This window comes from Aegilops tauschii, chromosome 7 (genome assembly GCF_002575655.3).
Source record: "Aegilops tauschii subsp. strangulata cultivar AL8/78 chromosome 7, Aet v6.0, whole genome shotgun sequence".
NCBI classification, from domain to species: domain Eukaryota; kingdom Viridiplantae; phylum Streptophyta; class Magnoliopsida; order Poales; family Poaceae; genus Aegilops; species Aegilops tauschii.
Window position 1 is genome coordinate 392,989,220 of NC_053041.3, and position 23,853 is coordinate 393,013,072.

Consider the following 23,853-nt stretch of genomic DNA (forward strand, 5'->3'; position numbering starts at 1 on the left):
CAGTCACAAATCATCGTCCAACAATGGGTCAAAGTGAATGGCTTGTTCCCATGTTGGGCCTTGAAGATTTCTGAAGTTTGAAAGCCTGCAAATGAAGATGAAAACAAGAAGATACATTCATATGCATAGGAGAACGACAAATTCTCATATGAACAAGGGTAGAAACTGTACACCATGTCTTTTGATGCCAAGGCCACTCACGGGCCGACCGGTGATATTGTCAAGGGAGGCACAAAACTTGTTACACTCTAATTGGATGAAGGCCGGCCTCTTTTGGATTGAAATGTCAATACGGTCACTTTACCGAAAAAGGCTTTCGCCCCGCTTTATATTATAAAGCCAACCGCACAACAAGCATCCAACAAGGTCCAACACACACACACGCACACACATTGTAACACCCCGGATGTAACTTTCCATATTTGTAACCCCAACTCTTGCCATTTTCGGCTATGTGTTATGATATTCCCTTCGTGGTCGGGTTTTGTCTTTCGTTTTGCATTTTGTTCATGTCATGCATCTCATATCATGTCATCATGTGCTTTGCATTTGCATACATGTTCGTCTCTTGCATCCGAGCATTTTCCCCGTTGTCCGTTTTGCAATCCGGCACTCCCACCTCCTCCGGCGCACCCCTCTTGTTTTCTTTTCGTGAGCGGGTGTTGAACGCTCTCGGAATGGATCGAGGCTTGCCAAGTGGCCTTGGTATACCACCGGTAGACCACCGGTCAAGTTTCGTTCCATTTGAAGGTCGTTTGGTACTCCAACGGTTAACCGGGCATCCGCAAAGTCCGTTTATGTGTTGCAGCAAAACCCCTCTCTAAACAGCCCAAAACCCCTCTAAGTCATCTGCATGCTCTAGGTCGTTCGATCAAGATCGTGTGGGAAAAAACCGCACTCCATTTGGAGTCCCCTAGCTCCCTCTAGCTATATATATGCATCCCTCCCGAAATACGTTCGCAGTCCAAACCCTAACCCGCTCCTCCGCGCCGCCGGACACGTCCGCCGCCGGCCGGACATTTCTCCACCGACGCCCGCAGCCAACGGGACGCCGCCACGTGGCGCCCCGCGCCCACATCGCCGCCGGCCCGCAGGGGCCCGTGCGAGGCCCCCCGAGCCCGCTCCTCCAGCCCCGCGCCCCTTCTTCCTCCCGCGGCTGCTCACACCGGCCGGCCCCGCCGCCATCGCCACCGCCGCTCCCGCTGTTCGCCGCCACCGGTCGCCGTGCGCCGCCGCCTCCTGTCGCCTCTCCGCCTCCGCCGGATCTCGCCGGCGCCACGCCCCTCCACCGCGCGCCCGAGCTCCTCTCCTCCTCTCCTCCGGCCGCCGCGCCGCCGTCTCCATCACGCCGGCAGCAGCTCCAGCCCCGATCGGATCTGAGAAGCCCTCGGGTTGACTTTCCCTCTTCCCCCGATTCTCCAAGTCTTTTATTCTTACAGTACATGCCCATGTTCATCGCATCATAACTTTCTGCATATAGCTCCGTTTCATGCGTGTAATATATCAAAATGTCCGTCTCGTGATGCTCTACATTTTGTTCCATTGCACCATGTTCACTTGAGTCCATCTTGATGCCCAAATCTCTGGTGCAAGAGTGCTAGTTGCTGTTATCTGCTGTTACTTAGCAGAACTTGGAGATTTGTTATTTTTGTTGCATTTAATCTGTGCATCTTATGGGCATGAGCTCTATATGTGTTTTGTTGTATGCCATGCTATCTTTCCAGTGGTATATGCCATGTATTTTTGTGATCTCTGTGGTGACTAGCACAAGCATGCAAACTAGGCTCCGTAATGTTTCTGATTTCAAAGACTTTTGGTATTTTCTCCAAGTCTGTGGCTGCTGTTATTTTGTTGCTATGTATCCATGTGGCTACAGCGAGATCCATGCTTATTTTGGTGATGTTCAGTAAGGATGTTTTGTAGATATTGTTTTAATTGATCCATTCATGCCCTTTTTGCAATTATGTAGTGCCATAGTATGACTCAATCTTGCTCTACTTTTGCTATAAAATATTTCTGGCAGATTGTTTACGTGTTATTCAATTTTGCCAAGCTTATTTTAGTTGATCCATACATGCTATGTATTTTCTCTTGCCAGGGATAGCTTCATAAACTTGCCATCTTGCTGTATGTATGCTTTTTTTGTCATGCATTGCTTTGTGGTGAGTGCATCAAGCTCACCAAGATGCCTTCATAATGTCTGTTTCTGCCATGCTCTGTTTTCTGCTAAGTCTGATACCTGTTAACGGAACTTGCTATGTTTATATGGTTGCCATCATATCTTCTGGTCCTTTTCGGCTTAGGGTCAGTAAGGAACTTTTGTCATATGCATTTAGTAGAATACTGCAATGCCTTGTTTTTCCATGTTAAGTTCCTGTAGCATGTTCATTTTGTGCTCTGAACATTGCTACCTGATGCTGTTTCTGCCATGTCCAGTAATTTCTCTAAGTCTGTGAACCTGTTATCTTTTGCACTTTTGCCATGCCTGTTTGAACCTGCTGTGGTGTGAACTAGCCGTAGCTCAGTGTTCATCTTTTGTCAAGAATCTCCTGTATATTACTGCCATATGCTTTGTTGCTACATTGGAGTGCTTTAGCATTGTTACTTGTTGCATTCGAAGTGCTATCATGCTGTTAATTGGAGATTCGTGTCATTCTTGTTTTGCTTGCCATTTGCAAACCGTGCATCCGTTTCCGGTGATCTTTATATCGATTTCGACCGAAATCATCTCATCTTTCCAGTGGCATGCTTGGTTTGCCAAGTTACTGCCTTATTCATCATTTTCCTTCCGGAGCACGCATATGCATCGCATATCATATCTTGCATATCATTCATGTATTGCATCATGTTGCTTGTGCATTTCCCGTGATTGATTGTGGTTCCATTTGCTTGTGTTCTTGTCTTGGGTAGAGCCGGGAGACGAGTTCGTGAACGAGGAACCTGTTGAGTACGCTTACGAGGATCAAGCTTTCGACAACTCTGAGAACCTTGCAGGCAAGATGACCACCCCTCGAAATCACTTCTATCTTTGCTTTGCTAGTTGTTCGTTCTATTGCCATGCTGCGCTACCTACCACTTGCTATATCATGCCTCCCATATTGCCATGTCAGCCTCTAACCATCCTTTCCTAGCAAACCGTTGTTTGGCTAAGTTACCGCTTTTGCTCAGCCCTTCTTATAGCGTTGCTAGTTGCAGGTGAAGTTGAAGTTTGTTCCATGTTGGAACATGGATATTTTGGAATATCACAATATCTCTTATTATATTAATGCATCTATATATTTGGTAAAGGGTGGAAGGCTCGGCCTTATGCCTATTGTTTTGTTCCACTCTTGCCGCCCTAGTTTCTGTCATACCGGTATTATGTTCCTTGAGTTTGCGTTCCTTACGCGGTTGGGTGATTTATGGGACCCCCTTGACAGTTCGCCTTGAATAAAACTCCTCCAGCAAGGCCCAACCTTGGTTTTACTATTTGCCACCTAAGCCTTTTCCCCCGGGTTTCGCGAGCCCGAGGGTCATCTTTATTTTAAACCCCCGGACCAGTGCTCCTTCGAGTGCTGGCCCAAACTGGGCGATGTCCGGCGCCCCCTGGGCAACCAGGGTCTATGCCAACCCGACGTCTTGCCCATCCGGTGTGCCCTGAGAACGAGATATGTGCAGCTCCTATCGGGATTTGTCGGCACATTCGGGTGGCTTTGCTGGTCTTGTTTTACCATTGTTGAAATGTCTTGTAAACCGGGATTCCGAGACTGATCGGGTTTTTCCGGGAGAAGGTTTATCCTTCGTTGACCGTGAGAGCTTATGATGGGCTAAGTTGGGACACCCCTGCAGGGTAACATCTTTCGAAAGCCGTGCCCGCGGTTATGAGGCAGATGGGAATTTGTTAATGTCCGGTTGTAGAGAACTTGTCACTTGACTTAATTAAAATACATCAACCGCGTGTGTAGCCGTGATGGTCTCTTCTTCGCGGGGTCCGGGAAGTGAACACGGTTTGTGTTATGAATGACGTAAGTAGGAGTTCAGGATCACTACTTGGTCATTACTAGATGACGACCGTTCCGTTGCTTCTCTTCTCGCTCTTTTTTGCGTATGTTAGCCACTATATATGCTTAGTGCCTGCTGCAGCTCCACCTCATTACACCATCCTTTCCTATAAGCTTAAATAGTCTTGATCTCGCGGGTGTGAGATTGCTGAGTCCTCGTGACTCACAGATTCTACCAAAACAGTTGCAGGTGCCGACGATGCCAGTGCAGATGACGCAATCGACCTCAAGTGGGAGTTCGACGAGGAACGTGGTCGTTACTATGTGTCTTTTCCTGATGATCAGTAGTGGAGCCCAGTTGGGACGATCGGGGATCTAGCATTTGGGGTTATCTTATTTTCATTTGGATCTTGACCGTAGTCGGTCTATGTGTGTATTTTGGATGATGTATGGATTATATTTATGTATTGTGTAAAGTGGCGATTGTAAGCCAACTCTCGTTATCCCATTCTTGTTCATTACATGGGATTGTGTGAAGATGACCCTTCTTGCGACAAAACCACAATGCGGTTATGCTTCTAAGTCGTGCCTCGACACGTGGGAGATATAGCCACATCGTGGGTGTTACACACATACGGAGGTCCACAGGGACAAATAGTACACGAAAGGGTCAATGCTGAGGGCACAGCACAACAAGCCCTAAACCCAAAACACACACGCCACAAACCACATAACCGCCAGGCGGTCTAGTCAGGCTCAGGTGGAGGAGGCGGCAGCGGGGGAGCCACGCGGAGCGCCATCGAGCGAAGATCGGAGAGGAGGGCGGTGATGACGTCTCGGTCCTGGGGGCGGCTAAGCGGCCGCCAAAGCTGCAGGTAACCACACAATTTGAAGATTGCGTCAGTCGCACGACGGAGGGGCACCTTCTGAATAACAAGCTTATTTCGAATGTTCCAAAGCGTCCAGGCGAGAACCCCAACGCATAGCCATCTAATATGACGGTAGCGAGCAGGGCAGGCGTTAAGCTTGGCAAGCAGGTCGGGAAAGTTGGTATTACACCACTGTCCGCCAACCGTTTCGCGGAAGTAGGCCCAAAGGAACTGGGCAGAGTGGCACGAGAAAAAGATGTGGTTAGCATCCTCAATCGTGCCACAAATGGGGCACATCCCATCACCCGGGCCATTACGCTTGAGGACTTCAACCCCAGAGGGGAGGCGTCCACGGATCCATTGCCACAGGAAGATCCTGATCTTCAGCGGGAGACGGATGTCCCAGATCAGGCTAAAAGGTTCCGGGGTCGTCGAGGGAGCAATGGCGCCGTACAGGGACTTCGTGGAGAAACGTCCAGAGGGCTCGAGGCGCCAGGACAGAACATCCCGGTCCTCCGCCACGTCCATCGGCATAAGAGCGATGTCTTGGAGGAGGGAGTCCCAGGCGGCCACCTCGAGGGGGCCAAAGGGGCGCCGGAAGGCGAGACGCCCTAAGCTTTGCAAATTTGTAGGGATCAAACTTGCGACGTTCATGGAAGTATGCATGTACCCTCTTCCAAAATGTTGTTCCTTTTTGCTAGGCGCCGGTTTTGGAATCTTGTCCAATTTTCATCCAAGCTTTGCAAATTAACTTGTCATCATTCTTCGTGTATGCTCCCGTCCTCACTCTTTGCCGCCTTTTTTGTGCATTGGCTTGATGCGATAGCTCATCATGAAACAATGGCTCATCGTCGATGTCGACACCGTCATGGTCTTGACTTTCTTGGCCTTGGGTGTCTTGGCCGAGGTGGTCGTGGGGGTCTTGGCCTTGGGTGCCTTGGTCGCGGTCGTCTTGGCTTTGAGTCTCCTCGGGATCGTACCCTAGGCCACCCTCATTGATAATCTCCTCCATGAATGCCAGGTCGTCCATCGTCGAGGTCTACATATCAACAAACAACTTGCGGGCATTGGGTAAGTTGCCTGTGAGGATGGCCCGTGGGCGCTTCCTTTGCGTCCCGGTGGACTTGCCGGCAACGAGGTTGGCATTGAGATCAAGGGGGGACACCACCAAGACGATTGGCACGAAGTCTCCCGTTTCTCGCGAGCCATCCCCAGGCTACTTGGAGAAGCGAGACGATGTCGGGTCGTGTCCGGAACAGTACCCATACATCGGCGGCGGTGTTGGCGTGTGTGGCGACTCCGGAAGCTTGGGCAGACGGGCCGCCGACAAGCCCGTGCTGGCCGTCATGGTGGTGGCGGCAAGAAGGGTCGCCTCTTGGTACCGTAGAATGAGGAAGGCCTGTTGTGTGGCCTTGGCGACAAGGGCATTGCTCTCCGTAGCGGCGGCCTGGCCTGAGCGACTGTGGCTAGGGCGGCGGCGGCTTCTTTTTCCGCCTTCTCCTTCCTCCTCCGTCCAGCCATCTTTGTCGTCTCGGCGACAGTCTCTTCCGCGGTGCGCACCTTCTTCGGCCCCTTTGGGCCAACGGCACGGGCGGCCCCAACGGCGATGGTGTCGGCCCGGAAGGGGGCGACGGCAGGGTTGGGCGCGTCGGCCATGGTGCGAGGGTTTTGGGAGAGAGTGCGAGCATCACCCCCTGGCCGTAGCCGCCGTCCACCACCGCAGCACCACCGCGACCACCTCCACCGCAGCCACCAAAGCCGCATTGCGAAGTGCAGCAACCAGATCGAACAGATCGAAGAACTAGCTCAGATCCAGATCGGAGCTACACGAACGGAGCAGCAGAGCATACGCGCAGCTCGTCCCTCCGCGGCGCACCTCGCGCTCCAGAGCCACATCCGCCACGCCCAGCCGGTCGCCACGCCCGCCGCACGCCAGCCGCTGCCGCGCCCAACGTCGATCTGCACCCCACGCTCCGAAGCCGACCGCCACCGCGCGCACGCACGCCGTCCACGCCCAGGCCACGCTGGAGCCCGGACCGAGGCCGCCGCCCCAGCTCCCCATCCGCCGCCCACAGCCGACGCCAGCACCGTACACCGTCCGCCATCCGTCGCTCGCCGCTGCAAGTCTCCCCCTCACTAGCGACGCCACGGGATGAAGAGGTCCCGCCGCCGCCGGATCCGCACGGGCTTCGCCCGGCGGAGCCCACCGGCGACGGCGAGGGGAGGGGAGTGAGGAGGGGATCCGGTGGAGGGGCGCCTGAGCCGCCGCCCGTGTCGCCCCGGGGAGGGAGGGACGCGAGGGCCTATTGCACTGTTGCTTTTTTTTTATTCAGAAAAAACATCGTGTGACTTGAGGTCGCCAATGGCTGCGAGGAACAAGACGATTTCTTTCCCGGCCCGCGATCACGACCACCCGACCACGGCACATTTTGGCGCCAAACGGCCACCTTTCGTATCATATCCTCCTCCTCTTGTCTTCGCTAGGCCACTAGCTTCAGACCAAGCTCATAGCTAGAGCCTAGAGAGACTTCAGGTTCAGCAACACATTTGAAAAGAAATGCTTGAGGAACAGAACGAGGAACCGGTCTCGCGCGACTGATGCAGGAATGGGCAATTCTTGACAAATTTCCGTGGAGTTCAGGGAATGCGCCATTTATAAGCCCACTTATTGGTCTAACAGTTCAAGAAAGTTTTTTACCGGGAAAATGAACTAAACGGGCGTTGCGGCGCCATTTACATCCCCAAGCAGAGTTCCTGTAAAATTCACGCGTTCCAAACAGACCGCGAAGACGGCACAAGAGAAATTTAGGCCATTCCGGCATCAGGATTATGATGAAGTCCTTCACCCAACAAAGTGTTTCGTTTGGGTATGTGTTAAAAGCCAGCAACGGCAGGTTCAGGCAACTCAATGAGAATGCACAACAAACTAGTAGCAACGAGGATTTAAGTTTAATTCCCACATTCGGTGCATGATAGAGCAAACATAATAAACTGGGACATACGGCAAATCATCGAGTCAACAACATCCTAACTTAAAACATTGTAAGCTCATTCCCCCAGCTTCTGGGCTAAAGGCTGATGGGTACCACCGACTAAGTAAGCACACAACAAACCCCCAAGTCAAGCTCAAACTGGCTGGCATTGCCATGGGGTCCCACGGCATGGGGGTTTTCGGTTGCTTCAATTTTTCGCAGCTTGATGTTCCACTTCGTCCCAGCGGTATATGCTGCCATCCTCGCCGCAGGCAAGGATCGTGCTGAAGAATGGAAGAAAAGAAGAAGAGTGACACACAATTCTTATGCGCCAACACCAAAACCGGACTTGAAAGAAGAAAAACTATGATGGATGCACATAGCACACATGAGAAGCTATATCAACAAAAGTACAGGATAAAAAAATGCTAGAGAGGTACTACTGGATCAGAGGTGGCGAATGGAATATGGTGATGTACCTTCCATCAAACGACACTGCAGTCTGCCTTATTGGCATTTTGCATTGCGGACTACTCAGCCTGGAAATTATCAGTGTGTACATGCAGGAACATACAAGTCAGTAGCTAGCACCACCACCACATGCAGAGGAGGAGAAATCGGGAATAGCTGAACTTGTTCGGTTAAACTTACCGGGTAATTAGCACAGGAGGGCTCGCCTGCACTTCCCACACATAGATTTTGCCTTCGCGGTTGCCTGTTTACGAGCAAACGATTAACCACAAGAGTTGTACTTTTTGAATTTCATCTAACCCTGATCAGGTGCATGTAGATGAGTTCGTTTATGAGCAAACGATTAGCCACGAGCATGTTTTCTACAAATATCAGTTTTTTCACATGTATAAGTACGGCCATCCTCAGAAACTTGTTGACAATCACATAAGTACAATACAGAAATATGTCCGCAGATAATAATTTCAATATAAAATGTTACCTATTGCTAATTGATTGAAGTGAAAATCACATGAGAATTTGATAAACCAAATGTCACAATCGGGCACAGGGTACTTCTGAAGAACATCAATGCTACCCTGCATATAGAATGAAGAATCACTTCAGACGAAGGCACATAGTATGGCCGGCATCATTTTTATAAACAAAGGAGCACAACCAGAACTAGTTTGGATCAGTACAAAATTATAATGTGTTAAGCCCTATAGTTCTTTAAAAGTAAAACTGCATCACCTCGCCAGGACCCTGCTCTTTTATTTTTGGCTCCCACAGAACAATTTCATTGTCAACACTCTGCAAGTTCAAGGCGAAGCAGATCAGATGTTCTCATTCTTCAGGAAATAATTAAATCAGCATTGAAAAACAGGTGGCAACGCTAATCTTTGATGTAAAAAAAAGACTATAAAGTATGATATTACAGGTTTCAGGTATAGTCTGAAATTTTGCACCAGTAAGCATTCTAACATTGTGTTCACACTAATTCGTCTCTCCTACAAAAATGAGCAATTTACCTTCGACAGGATGAAGTCACCAAGCCACCTAGTACAGTCAACATAGTTAGAATGCACCACGGAAGTCATAAGCTGAAAGGGGATAGATCAGCACGATGCTGAGAGGATTAAGAACAATACTAAAAGTTTGCATAATAACAGGTTCAAAGATGAGAGATACTTAACATACCGGAAATTGGACAAATTTTGTTGGAAATTTTGATGGAAGGTCAGTCCATGTAAAGGATTTCTCCACGTATGGCCAAAATTCTATGACAACGTTAGCAAACCATGTCAGTGATCAGCAGTAATAAAATGTAAATAGGAAGCAAGATTGATGAAATGGTTCGCTAACCTTTCATTGACCAGATTTTAACAGTATTATCCATGCCACAACTGGCAATTCGGTAGATATCAGAAGGGTGGAAGTCCTGATATAACAGAAGTATGAATGAAAGGACAGTTAGTGCCGAGATAACATGTTTTATTTTTCAGAAATACTAACTAAAATGATCCACTCAATAATGCCAGTAGCTGGCAGACAGCTATATTTAGAGTGTATTCGGATTTAGCCCAAGCTAGCCAATATTTGGCTAGCTATAATTTTGGTGAAGATTTTGCTAGCCCATGATTTGGCCAATATTGGTAAGAAAACTGAACTAGGGTGGCCAAACGAGCATTGGCACAACAGAAAATTGGCCATGATCCTAACAAAGAGCAAGTTTTTGATTATGAACAAAATATTGGTAGGGTAGCTTTTGGCCACAATCCGAACATATCTTTGGGCAGTGAAGTGAGTGGTAATATAAAACAATGTCACTAGGAGGTAGGTGTAACTTACAACACTCAATACTTCATTACGGTGACCACCTCCTCCAGCAAAAATCAAGATGCAGATACCTGTATGGACATTCCATAGCCTAACAGACTCGTCCTATATAAGGCCATATAAACTGCATCAGAAAGGTAAAAGGCATAGGTATATCCAGCATCACACCAGGTTATCTGCCAACCTTGCTTGCAGAAATGAAGAGCGAAGGCTTCAATGGTTGAGTTCTTATCTCATTTATTGAATCACCATGGCCAAGAAAACTCTGCATGATTTGTAAGACGGAATAAGAAACTTACTGCACGTTCGTAATCATTAGTTTAGGATATTGAATCGTCATATATATGCCCAATTTCATGACTACCTCAGAAGAATAGATCTGCTAGGTTGTACGTGTTTTCACCATGCTAGACGTACTAAAGTATTTGACATCTACAATCTCTTTTGGACAAAAATAAACTACTGTATAGCAGAAACACAACTTTTCATAAAAGTCCAAATCATCATCTCGAATGGACAATACAGAGAAACCAACAATTATCAAATAAGTAACTGTTTTCAGAAAGGACATCAAATAAGCAGCTGAATAGTAGATTGATGCAAGTGAAACTTCATCCATGTTGGCCACAATAAGAAAGTAGAAAACTCTGGCACTATTATACCTTAAACAACTTCTCGGTGGCACAGTTGATGACCCGAATGACCGCATTGCTTCCTGCTGCCACTAGCAGTGGTGTGCCGTCAAGGTCACAAGCCCAGCTCAGAGTGTAGAATGACTGAGCATCCTGAGATAAGATGCAGACCTCATCAGCCTCAGATAAAGTACAACTAATATAAGAAACTGAAGATTCTAGAGATTGTAATGGAGCTTACGTCCGCATCAATGTATGCTTGCAGAACAGCCAAGTTACCGTCGGGGAGGCCACGGTACGTCGTCACCTGCAAGATCAGCAGAGTCAACTTGTGGACAGGAGCACACCAGAAGTAACAATTAATCGAATCAAACTACGATCGGATGCCTATGGAAAAGAAAACTAAGACCGGATTCTCAACAATTCCCTCCACTGTGATATTGATCGAAAGTTCCATCGAATATGCAAGTTGTTATCAGATACAATATATCAAAACTTGTGGCAAACAGCACCCTGTTTCCCAATCGAAGGTCCAAATTTTCGGAACCAAAAGCCAAACTTGCAGCTCCATCGACCTTATTTGGGAGGTTCCTTCACCCCTTGGCCTCGACGGTGAGATTTGGCCAGCGGTCGCCCGCTCCATTTTGTGGAAAATTTGGGACTCTCGGAATCCCTCTACGAAGGTCGGATCCTCCTATGGAGCCCCGCGCACCGGAACCCCAGCTCTCCCGCTCAACCACTCGCAATTAAGAACATTCCCAAATCTAAAGACAGAGCAAAGATCGAGCGGGCGGGCAACCACAGAAGGCTTACACGATTCCCGCCGACGGTGGCGAAGACGTCGTAGTAGCGGGCGTCGATGAAGTTGAAGCCGATGGCGTAGAGCGGGCGCTTGCCCTCGGTGTGCTTGCTGCAGAGCTTGTACTCCCGGCTCCGGCTGGGCGCCAGCGACCCCACCGCCGCCTCGCACCCCAACCCCTGCCCCGGGCCCAGCCTCGCCATGCGCGCCGGGAGAGGTTGGGGCTCTGGCGCCTCCTTCTCCTCCGCCGCCGCCGCCTTCCGCTTCCCCTTCCCCTTCCCCCTGCCCTTCCTCTCGGCCCACGCCCTGGAGGCAGCGGCGGCGTCTGCAAAGAAGGTGGCGGCGCGGGCTTCGGCTTCGGCGGGTGTGATGGGGCGGCGCTGTGACCTCCGGCGCGTGTCGACCCCAGGCGTTGTCGCGCTTCAGAGTTTTGAGAGATTTGGGGTTTAAGCACCTCGTGGAAATCAGATTTACATTTTCTTCTTACGAAAATCAAATTAGAAAGGAATCAAGTGATACAAAACTTTGATGTATCAATAAAAACAATTACTCGGGCACCTGCAGTTTACACTTGGATTTAGTACATCTTTCATTTTTTGGCAAACATTTAATGTAGTACAGTAATTGGGTTGTTGGGATATGGCTGGTTATGGGTTTTCAAATTGCAAATAGAGGCACGAGCATATCAATAGCAAACATTTAATTACAGCTGGATTTGGACTGTAACTGAGATTGGGCCATTGCCCTCTGCAACTGGACCTTACAACCAAATCCCCTTTTTTACAGAACTGAACCGAGTCATTGTTTTGCAGGATTTGCTAGAATTTTTTGACCTGATTTTCTACTTTTAAGGTTCAAGAAACACTTTTTCATGCGAACTAAGAGAGCTACCACAATGCAAGAACCATTGTACAACAAGTTGATGCACCTGGATTTTGCCTCAACTTCACTTAAAAAGTTGTGTGATCAAATTTCTCACTATGAGGAAAATCACTCATACTAAAGTAAAAAAATAATGTTTTTGAAAAAAACATGATAAACAATTTGTGTTACCAATGATAATAAACCACATACCATAACTAGATTGAGAACCAAAGGAACTATATAGCATAGATCTAAAAATAAAATTTACTTTGATTTAGTAAGAAAAAAGGTTCGGAGTAACAGTATTTTCCATGTACCACTTACTTTTTGCGACGCGATTTATACCGCATCTTGCCATTGGACCCCATCAGCGGCGTCTCATCGTTCGGGGTGCTCATGCTGTAGCAAGTAGTTGGAGTAAGGGTCATTGGTAAGATGCCTAAGGTGTAGTTGTGTGGGGTTTTCTAGATAGTTGTCTAAACAACGACACTAAACATGTATTGTATGTTTGACATGCTTTGCCGGATATGGAAGAAAGCGTCGATTTTTCTTCAGGGGAGTCTCGGATCCACATGTGCGGCTGTAACCACAAAGAAAAGATGGTCAAAATTGAATAAGGCAATGAGATGTCACTGTCCGATGAAACCGGGTAAGTGTTAAGGTGCGATAACAACAAGACAACTGGAGAAGAAGAACACGAGGAAGATAATGGATACTGGGAGTGCAGGATGTTGACGGCGGCGGCGGATGGAATGAATTGTATGTTCTGGTGTATGTTCGGGTTTATATAATTGAAATTTAGGGTTTCAAAACTAGCTGATGAAAATATGTGTTCATGGGCCTGTCGTTTTCATGGGCCTACCCGTTACTTGGGCCCGACACCTTATAGAATGTCCGTGGAATGAACCCATAGATTTTTCATCATCTATAAAGGTCATTTCGATAAATAAAAACTAGATTAAACTGTCATTGATTGCACTACCCTAATTTCATAAGGATTATTCGAGTAGCTAGATCTCAAAAAAATACTCTTTAAACTCTGGCGTGCATCTAGTCCCTACATTTGAAATTATTCGGTATATTTGTAGTTTATATATATAGTATACAATGTACTATTATTAACATAATTGATTTTTGTATGGCTTTGTGGTAGCGCAAATCCTGCTTTAGACCTCCCTTTACCAAACTGTTGATAAACTTCCAAGCCGGATATTCTGATTTACCCTAGAAACCTTCATCGGTTGTAACATCCTCCCTTCATGGATCTCGGAGGCTTTCTACTCCTGCACAAGGGTACGTGAATCGCGGTACTCCTTCCTCGAGTCTGGATTTCTGCCAAACGAAAAGAGCATCGAGCACGTCTTTGCCTGCTGTGACCCATGGCTCTTCTCCTTGGTGACCTTGCAATGTGCCATTGTTCTTAATGACTCATTATCTGATGATGAAAATGAAAAATGAAGACATAGATCTGATCTGATATCGTTAGAACCCCATAGGCGGCGCGGGAGGACGCAGCCTGGGAAAATGTCTCACGGGCAGGCGAGGACTCTTACAGGCGCATGCATGCGATCGTCCATAGCTAGATGGATCAGATCTCCGGCTGGGCGAGGTTGCAGGACGACATCTCTGCTGCATTCGCGACGCGGTGGGACATCTCTTCTGCTTCCGCGGCATGGCCGGACCAATCTACCGCATCGACGGCGCGGCGGGACCTGCGTACTGCTTCGGCGGCGCGGCGGGACCTCTGTGCTGCTACGGCCGTGCGGCGGGACATGCCGGCTGCGTTCGCGGCGAGGCGGGACATCTCTCGTGCTTCCGCTTCCATGCTCGCATCTCCCTGGTGGCAATCTCTCGACCCAGAACTCACGCTAGCCATGGCAGACGCAAAGGGAACAATGATGAATGACTTGTTTGTTTTTGTGGATGAGGAGTTGAGGAGGAATGTGCAGTCATCTTGGAGTAGTAGTATTTATAATCGAGTAGTAATACACTCCTAAGTGGGAAGCCGTTTAGGTTTTGATCGGTGTGAACAGGTTTGCAATTTGGAATGTGACGGGACGCATGCTCAAAATTTACTGACGGTTATAAGTGCGGCACTATTCCCTGAAGGCGTAATGTGGGCACGTACGCCTTCTCGGCCGCGTACGTGGCGTTTGCACCATAGGGTGCACCGCAATAGGCAATGTCAGCACACGTCTTCTTCCAACAATCGTGCGCGCTCGTTATTACCATCGCGCACGCTTCTTCTAATTAGAATGTGTGTGCCCGTCTAGCTCACACACCTTGATCTATCTAACTGTTTCAGTTTGTTGTGGCTAATTGCAAACAGTTCATCTGTGTGAAGTGTATGCCATCAATCGCAGACACTTTGATCTGGCTGACCCGTTTCTGTTCTGTTGCCTAATCGCAAATAGTTAATCCTTCTGAAGCGTATGCCCTCAATCGCACACACATTTATCTAGCTGCCCGTTTCTATTGTTCCTCCTCATCACAAACAGTTCATCCGAGTGAACCGTATGCTGTATATTGCACACGCCTTCATCTGGCTGCCCGTTTCTTTTGGTCCGCCTCATCGCAAATAGTTTATTGAACTGAACCGTATGCCCTGCATCGCACACGCAACTAAAATCTGAACCGTGTTTGATGGCTCCGCCATCGCAAATGTTTTGCACCTTTTTTGATGGTTCTTTTACACCACCGTTTGCGATTATTGCATCACACACAGTTTCGTCGAAGGGTCTCTGATCGTAGTGTCGCGTTAGCAGCATCCTGCAGTAGTGCTTGGACGTGATGCCTATATAATGATCATTGCCTGGTTATGGTCATGAGTATTTGAAGTTCTATCAATTGCCCAACAGTAATTTGTTCACCCAGTGTTTGCTATTTTTCTCGAGAGAAGCCACTAGTGAAACCTACGGCCCCCGGGTCTCTTTCTCATATATTTGCCTTTGCGATCTACTTTTCCTTGCATTTATTTTCAGATCTATTAAACCAAAAATACCTTGCTGCAATTTTTCCTTATTTATTTTATTTAGCGTTCGATCTATCAATTTACTACAGATTTATCTCACGTCCGTTTGCCTACTTGAGGCGCCGTACCCCGGAAGGGATTGACAACCCCTTTAACACGTCGGGTTGCGAGGATTTGTTATCTGTGTGCAGGGGTTGTTTACGTTGTGTTGCTTGGTTCTCCTACTGATTCGATAACCTTGGTTTCATATCTGAGGGAAATACCTATCGCCGCTGTGCTACATCATCCCTTCCTCTTTGGGGAAATACCAACGTAGCTTCAAGCGACATCAGGCGGCCTCGACATGGTCGTGGGCGGCCTCCATCAGGGCTAAGGCCGCCACTCTCGCCAGTTGCTATCCCCGAGGCAGATGTTGCTGCCGCCACCTGAGAAGCGGCAGCGGCCGTTTGGGCTGCCTTGGCCGCCCGGTCACAGATTGCGGCCGCGCTCATGCACCTTGTTAGCACGCGCATGGCGGCTACAGCCGCGCTCTCGCCGGAGTGGGCCGCAGAAGTTGCCCTCACGACACGGGTCCACGTCCCCATCTTTCACCGGCGATGATTGAACAGTGAAATGATACTTGGGGAGCAAGTTAGTGTGCTTGACACGCTGGCTGTGGACTATAGCCGACGCACCTTCTCGTGTAAGCCATAGGCATACTAAACACCGACAGTGCTCCAGGATATTTTGTACTGCATCTCACACAGTTGGTGATAATAAACTGTGTGGGATCTACTTGATTTTTCATCTTGATTTGAATTGCATAATGGGGTCACAACAGCAATGGACGGTGTTTGAATTGCTAGAACTTTTATCTGCAGTGAACATGCAACTATAAGTGTGTCGTAAAAGAATTGGAATTATTCAGGGTTCGTTTGGACATTTTATACATTAAATTGGTTTTCTAGCCATTTCAGGTGCACAATTCAAAATTAAACTACATGCACATGCTCCGGTGCACCAACATGGGTTGTAAAATCATATATATGTCCATGGGTTTATGCTTATGTCCCATGCAAGAGATGAGGATGAATTTCGAACACCACGGCACCGTGGCTCTCCGGCAAACGTCGACGTACTTTCTTTTGTAATTCTAGTAAATCCAAAAGTCATCCAAAATTCATGAAACTTGGCATGCTATCATGGAGCGGCATCAACATGCCGCGGTAAAAAATTTGTTCCATTTGGGGCAGGTTTGGGTATAAACTTCTCACAAACTAGAGCTTCTCACAACAAGTGTGATGGTTTCGGTAGAGAACGTTTCACCTTTCTGGACGAAACGATATCCGTTGCCTCTTCTTGATTTCAATTTTTTTCTAGTGTCAACATAGAACAACAAGAGTGTTGTGTTAATTTTTGGAATTTTTCGAGGTTCGTTTGGACATTTTTATACATTAATTGAGTTTTCAATGCATTTATGTGCATAATTCAAATTTGAACTACATGCACATGCTCTAATGCATCTAAATAGGTTGAAAATTCAAATCCGTGTCCTTGGTTGCATGCTTAGGTCCCAGCAAGAAATGGGGATGGATTTTGAACACCACGGCACCGTGGCTCTCTGGCAAACATCGGTGTACTTGCTTTTTGTCGGGGGAAATCGACACCTATGCAATCACTGGGATCCCTTCTACGGTTGGCGGGCGTGGGGTTGTGCAAAGAGCGGGTCTGACAGGAAGCACACGGATCGTTTACCTAGGTTCGGGCCGCAGAGACGCGTAATACCCTAGTCCTGCTTTGTTGATGTATTTGAGTGTTCTTGAGCTAGCTACGGGGCATGACTTGCCCAAAGGATCCAAATCCTTCTCCTGGTCGCCTCAGGCCTCCTTTTATAGACAAAAAGGGGTTGCCACAGTGGCACATAGGAGGTGGAAAGGTGTACAGTAGATGAGTCTATCCTCTGGCGCCGTCGGACAAACACATTTAATACGCTGCCGACGTGCCCCTCTCGCTTTATCGGGGACGGCAAGGAAGCACGTCCCAACTGTCGCCGCCTCGCCTGGCTTCAACACACGCCCGAGCTGACGAGGCGTCGTGGCGCCACGTTGGCTAGCTGCTGGGCTGGCGCGGTGGTGGAGCCTTCATGAAGATCTGCATGCCACCACGCAGGTGCTTGCTGGGTCGGTGTAGAGGCCGCTCGTCGCCACGCAGGTGCCTGCTCAGCTGGTTGAGCTGGCAGCTGCATGGGGACGGCGGTGGTGTCTTGGCAGGCGTGGGCCTGGCTGCGGCCCCGTTGGTGTCCTCGGCAAGGGTCTTGCCGGGGCCCCGGCAAGGGTACTCTTGCCGCAGCGTCGTGGTTGTCCCCGGCAAGGGTCTTGCCGGGGGTCTCGTGGATCCCCTCGGCAAGGATCTCGCCGAGGGTCGTCGTCTTCTGGTCCTCATCTGATCTTGCGTGTTTATGATCTTGACGAAGATCTGCATGCCATCACAGAGGTGCCTCCCGAGCCTTGGTTCCAATGTGGTTTGTTGGTGATGTTGGAACCTGTGGGCCCAAGGGTGGCACACTCTGCTGGCGTCGGGCAAGTTACCCCGGCAAGGGTCTTGCCGGGGGAGTCCGCCTTGCCCCCTTGCTCTTCGTGTCTCTTGATCTTGGCGTTGCCTTGTTTGCCTTGTGCTCCAGCTCCCCTCTTCTCCCCTGCTTGGTGTGGTCGTGGGCGCGGCTCCGACTGCCCGTGCACAAGTAAAGGGGTCAAAAGGAGAGCCCCTACTTTTGTACACCGACAGGAGCCCCCGGGCCTGGGCCACACACAAGCGCGACGCATTGTTGGGCCAGGCCCAGAACGGTGCGCGGGCAGGTGGGGCGGATTTCACCGTAGTAACTTTCCGTCCGTTGCGCTTCCCCACGACCCGCGTTGAACACGCGACGTGGAGGGTCGTGCGTGATGTGGGGGTCATGCGTGGGGCGGTCTCCACACGCATGCATCACATCGCAGTTAATGGGAAAGGAGGCGGCCCGCGCCTTCCTCGTAAAAAGGAATAACCGCGGGCGCGCTGCTCATTTACCCCCTGCACCTTCTCCAATCTCGGAACCGCCGTCCCCTTCTTCCTCCCTCTTAAGCTTTTGCCTTTGCTTGCCACCGCTCCGCCTTCGTCGTCCTTCGTCCTTCGCCTGTCGCAGCTGCCATGGCACCCAAAACCAGCAGAGGCAAGGGAGTGGCCAAGGACGCCGGGGCGAACGAGCCACCGGAGACCAAGTTGGCGGTGCGGCAGACGCAGTCCGCCTGCTTCCCCACGACGGTCGACGCGGTCCACCTCCGGGACTACTTCAAGCACCTATGGGGGTGCAAGACGGGGGGGGAGAGAAGACGGGGCATCCGGCCACCCGCGTCATCCCTGCCGCCTTCGCCAAAGCCGGCCTGAATCGGTACCCATTTTTCGTCGACTACTTTTCTTGCGACCTCTGCCCCCCCTTCTCTGATTTCTTCAATGACGTCATGCACACCTACGGCTTCCACCTTCTGGATTTTACCCCAAACGTCGTGGCGTGCATGGCTCTTTTCGCGCACCTCTACGAGGGCTTCGTCGGGGTGCATCCCAACACGGCGCTCTTCCGCCACTACTTCTTCCCTCGGATCCAAAAGGGGGCGCCATTTCCGGTTGTGTCGTCTGGATCCCAAGGTCCAAGGTCCAAGGGGACATACCCGGAGGGCACTCAGAAGGAGAGGTGGGAGGAGTGGCGGGGTCGGTGGTGCTGGATTGAGGAGGATGATCCACAAGATTTCTGCCGGGTTCGCCAGGCGCCGCCGGTTCGCCAAAATGACTGGAGCAATGTTGACGCCGACGACGCGAAGCTCACGGTTGCCACCACCAGGATTCTCCGCCTCACCAAGGCCGGGCTCACCCTTGAGATGATCGGGGCGGATTTCATCCGCCGCCGAATCGCTCCGCTGGACAACAAGGGGAGGCCGTCCTGGCTCTTTACGAATGCGGCCGACATCATGAGGCTTCGCCCCGGCCTCGACCACAACCTCATGGTGATGGGGCATGCCCACTTCTGCCAGCGGCTCTTCCAGCGCGACGTGAACCGCGACGGCAAGGTCGAGCGGTCCGGCAAGGCTGCCAAAACCGGCAAGGTTGCCAAGGGGCCCTTGTTCGGGTTGCCGGCGGGGGTGGTCCCGCTGGGCAATAACTCGTGCCGAAACGACATCATCGCCATGATGCCGGAGTTCAACGCGCACAGCCTCGTCTCAACTTGGGCCGAGCCACCAGAGGATCAAGTGCAGGAGTTCTTTGATACCTTGGAGGAGAAATACGTCTGCGCCGAACCGCGGCTCGTCTAGGACACCACCCAGGCAGAGCTGGACTACATCGCCGCCAGGGCGGCGGAGGCGGAGCTCGCCAGGGAGGCCGGCAGTGCCGGCGGCGTGGAGGACAAGGCCGCGGTGGAGGCAGAGGAAAAGGAGCTCGCCAGTGGGCGGAGGCCGCTGGGGAGGCCAGCAGCGCCGGCACTGGGGCCCCTCTCATCGAAGATGTGGTCGACGAGCCGTCGGAGGAGGAGCTCGAGACTGTCGACCCCCTGGCAACGGGGAGAGGGCGAGTCCTGCCGCGGGCCAGCTCTGGCGAGCCGGTCCGGCCTGGCAGGGCCGTGCAGCCGCAGCAAACCCAGCAGGTGTCCGTGCGCCAGACGAGGGCCGTGGCGGCGAGGAAAGTGGTGAAGGCCGCGGTGGCGAAGAAGAAGGCAACTGCCTCTGCTTCGTCCAAGCGTCCACGGACTCCACCTGCTTCCCCTCCTCCCGCAGATGACGACGCGGAGGTTGTCTTCGATTTTGGGTCTCTCAGCCCAAGGAGGAAGAGGAAGGCGACAGAAGAGGAGGTGGAGGACGAGTAAATATCTTGTTCCTTTTTTGTCATCTCTGCCTCCTCAAACTGTGCCGCTTATCTTGATTTGTTTCTTTTATTGCAGGGATGCGGAGACACTGGCCCAGAGGGTGAAGAGGGACAGGGCTTCGGCGAGCGGCCAGCCCCCGGCGGGTACTTCTGGCATACCGCTGCTGGTGTTGCGCAGCCCGGACAGCAGCCCCCGGCACAGCCCCCAGCGTAAGCTCACCACGCACCCCTCATCGACATGTGTTGGGGGTATGATCCCTTGGCGCTGACCTTGCCGTGGCTGCAGGAGGAGGACATCAGCAGGAGGAGCCACTGAGGGCTACCCCCAACACGCCGCCCCCATCGACCACGCCGCCCCGAGGGGCGTCCCCGGCAATGGCGCCAAGCACCGAGCCCATGCACACGGAGGAGGAGGAGGCAAACTCAGGCGCTGGTGGCTTTGCCTCGGCGCCAGATGTTGGCGGGGAGGGGGCCTCTTCTTCCCAGCCCGGCACGGGTAAGTCACTCGCTTCTCGTCCCTGTTCTTTTTCTTATTGAATCTTGGTCTTGGCTTCGCCTCACCCCCTTCTCGATATCCAGATCCTCCCTCGACGGACCGGGAGGACATAGACACCGTCATCGAGGACGTCGCCAAGGATGCCGCAGCGGAGGCCGAGAAGATCGCCACCGAGGAGGCCGCCAAGGATGCTGCTGAGGGCGCCGCCAAGGGGTCCGCCAGGGAGCCTGGCAAGGCCGCTGCTAAGGAGGCCGGCAAGGGGCCTGCCGGGGAGGCCGGCAAGGCCGCTGCCGAGGAGGAGGTGGTTGACGACCAACCTTCCTCCTCCGCTGCCTCTGGCCCCGGCAGATATCTGAAGGTGAGCGACGACCTGTTCGTCCACCTCCCAGGGACGGCGAGCACCGGGGCGCCCGTCGAGGGGGAGGTGTTCGACGGCGAAGTGCTTTCCGCCGCCGGGCTTGAGGTTGTTGACGAGACGAGCGCCGGTGGCGGCGGTTCCCAGGAAGAGCGGCTCCTCCGGGCCATGAGCGCCAACTTCCAGAAGCTTCAGGTGCTTCACCGCGCCCGTCTGGACAAGGCTAAGTCTAGGATGGCGGTGGTGGACAAGGCGGAGGCGGACCTCGAGGGGTGCGTCACCGAGGCGCAGGCTTGGTTCCGCCAGGCCCACAAGGACCTGAAGGCCGCCCAGGACGCGCTGGCTGAGTGCAACCTGGAGCTTTTCATGAAGCAGGCCAATATTGAGAAGGCCCAGGAACTGGCGGAGCAGCAGGCTGCCCGGGCCGAGGCTGCTCAGCAGCAGCAGCAGGCCGCGCTGAATTCCCAGGAGGAGGACCTTGCCGCGCGTGAGGAGAAGCTCGCCGCAACGCTCCGCGGCAAGGACGGGGAGGTGGAGAAGCTTGTCGTGCAGCAGACCCAGGAGATGGAGCAGAGGCACAAGGAGGCACTCAATGCCCAGGCTCTGGTTCACGCCGGCAAGGTGAAGGAGCTGGAGGTGGAGCGGGACGGGCTGAAGGATCAAGCCCTGAAGCTGGCCGAGGAGAAGGACACGCTCAACGGTGCCCTGATGGAGGCGCCGGGCGCAGTCCTCAGCAAGGCTGAGCAGCTCTCCAAGGCCAACGACTCCATCAAAGACCTGAAGCTGAAGCTGGAGGGTCTTGAGGAGACGCTCTTGGAGGCCAAGGCCCGAGAGGAGACCCTGGCCAAGGATCTGGAGGCCGAGAAGCAGATGTGGAAGAACGAAGCCGCCAACCACAAGGATTTTGTGGAGGGCGAGAACCGCTGGATCGGCCGCCTCGAAGATGTCGCCGGCAGGATCACCACGCAGCTGGCCACCATGGGGATGCCAAATGTGAGGTACACCCCGGAGCGCAACGTGAGCCCGAACGCCAAGCTGACCCTGTTCTTCGAGGGTGTCCTCGGGGCCCTGGAGCAGCTCCACTCCAACCGGGCGGCCTCTCTGGCTGATGAGGCCTGGAGGCTTTGCCGGGGTGCCATGACCAAGGTCCTCACCAAGGTGGCGCACTGGAATCCCAACCTCGACTTCGACGCCGCGCTGGAGAGCTTGCCGGAGCATGCGGACCTCGCAGTGCTCAAGGAGTGTATCAAGCCCATCATCAGCCGCATCGATGGAATTCAGAGGATAGAGGGCCAGCGCCGGGATTAGGCACCCCGTCTCTCATCGCCGCTGTAGGTTCACGACCAAGACAATTTTTTCTTTAGTTAGAACCGCAGCAACAATTAATGTAATATAACTCTGCAACACTTTTGATATTATGCATGTTACTTTCCTGTTCAATCCCCCCTTTCTATGTTCACCCTACGTTAACCGGGTAGGCTTGCCGGCGCGTAAACCCAAGGCACGGCGCCTTGAGGACGGATCCCCAATGGCCTGCCGGGTGTGCTTGCTGCCAGGCGAACCACCTTACCGCTCCCAACGCGGCCGCTCGAACTGTCGAGCTTGACTCGAGTCAGAATCGAGAGCATTGCTAATTGCGGAAGGCTACCCTGTCGGTCTCGACACGTCCGCTTGGGGCTGTTGAGCAGACTCGAAAGAGAGCAAGGGCATTGCCAATAGCGGAAGGGCCCCTTTGCGTGCAGGTTTTCCATACATAGGGCAGGACCTTTGAGGACGATAACCTTATATATAAAAAGAAATTGCTTAAAGTTTCGCACGACTTAGCTTTTCTGTCGCCGCGCGAGCGCCCACCGCATCTGCAGACGGTGCCATCAAACTTGGTCATCTTCTTCCTTGGAACGATGGCCACGACGAAGCCGTTGCTCCGATCAGACCAGATTTCCACAACTGCGCCCCCTACCTGGCGCGCCAAAGATGTCGGGGGAAATCGACACCTATGGAATCACTGGGATCCCTTCTACGGTTGGCGAGCGCGGGGTTGTGCAAAGAGCGGGTCTGACAGGAAGCACACGGATTGTTTACCCAGGTTCGGGCCGCAGAGATGCGTAATACCCTAGTCCTGCTTTGGTGGATGTTTTTGAGTGTTCTTGTGTTCTTGAGCTAGCTACGGGGTGTGACTTGCCCAAAGGATCCAAATCCTTCTCCTGGTCGCCTCGGGCCTCCTTTTATAGACAAAAAGGGGTTGCCACAGTGGCACACAGGAGGTGGAAAGGTGTACATTAGATGAGTCTATCCTCTAGCACCGTCGGACAAACGCATTTAATGCGCTGCCGACGTGCCCCTCTTGCTTTATCGGGGATGGCAAGGAAGCACGTCCCAGCTATCGCCGCCTCGCCTGGCTTCGACACGCGCCCGAGCTGACGAGGCATCGTGGCGCCACGTTGGATGGCTGCTGGCTGGCGCAGTGGTGGAGCCTTCATGAAGATCTGCATGCCACCACGCAGGTGCTTGCTGGGTCGGTGTAGAGGCCGCTCGTCGCCACGCAGGTGCCTGCTCAGCTGGTTGAGCTGGCAGCTGCATGGGGACGGCGGTGGTGTCTTGGCAGGCGTGGGCCTGGTTGCGGCCCCGCTGGTGTCCTCGGCAAGGGTCTTGCCGAGGCCTCGGCAAGGGTACTCTTGCCGCGGGGTCGTGGTCGTCCCCGGCAAGGGTCATGCCGGGGGTCTCGTGGATCCCCTCGGCAAGGATCTCGCCGAGGGTCGT

At 52.0% G+C, this 23,853-nt stretch overlaps 1 protein-coding gene across 1 annotated transcript; it reads right to left on the reverse strand.

Annotated features, from left to right (window-relative positions):
- Nucleotides 1-7,776: 7,776 nt before the first annotated feature.
- On the reverse strand, nt 7,777-11,998 carry LOC109762930 (polycomb group protein FIE1). The gene is made up of 13 exons (XM_020321814.4): nt 11,556-11,998; nt 10,984-11,049; nt 10,773-10,895; nt 10,295-10,375; nt 10,123-10,215; nt 9,637-9,712; nt 9,472-9,551; nt 9,303-9,374; nt 9,025-9,084; nt 8,774-8,870; nt 8,473-8,536; nt 8,301-8,360; nt 7,777-8,105 (listed from the first exon to the last, which is right to left on the reverse strand). The coding sequence occupies exons 1-13, from the start codon at nt 11,742-11,744 to the stop codon at nt 8,030-8,032; spliced, it is 1,137 nt and encodes a 378-aa protein (XP_020177403.1). The 5' UTR covers nt 11,745-11,998; the 3' UTR covers nt 7,777-8,029.
- Nucleotides 11,999-23,853: the final 11,855 nt, after the last annotated feature.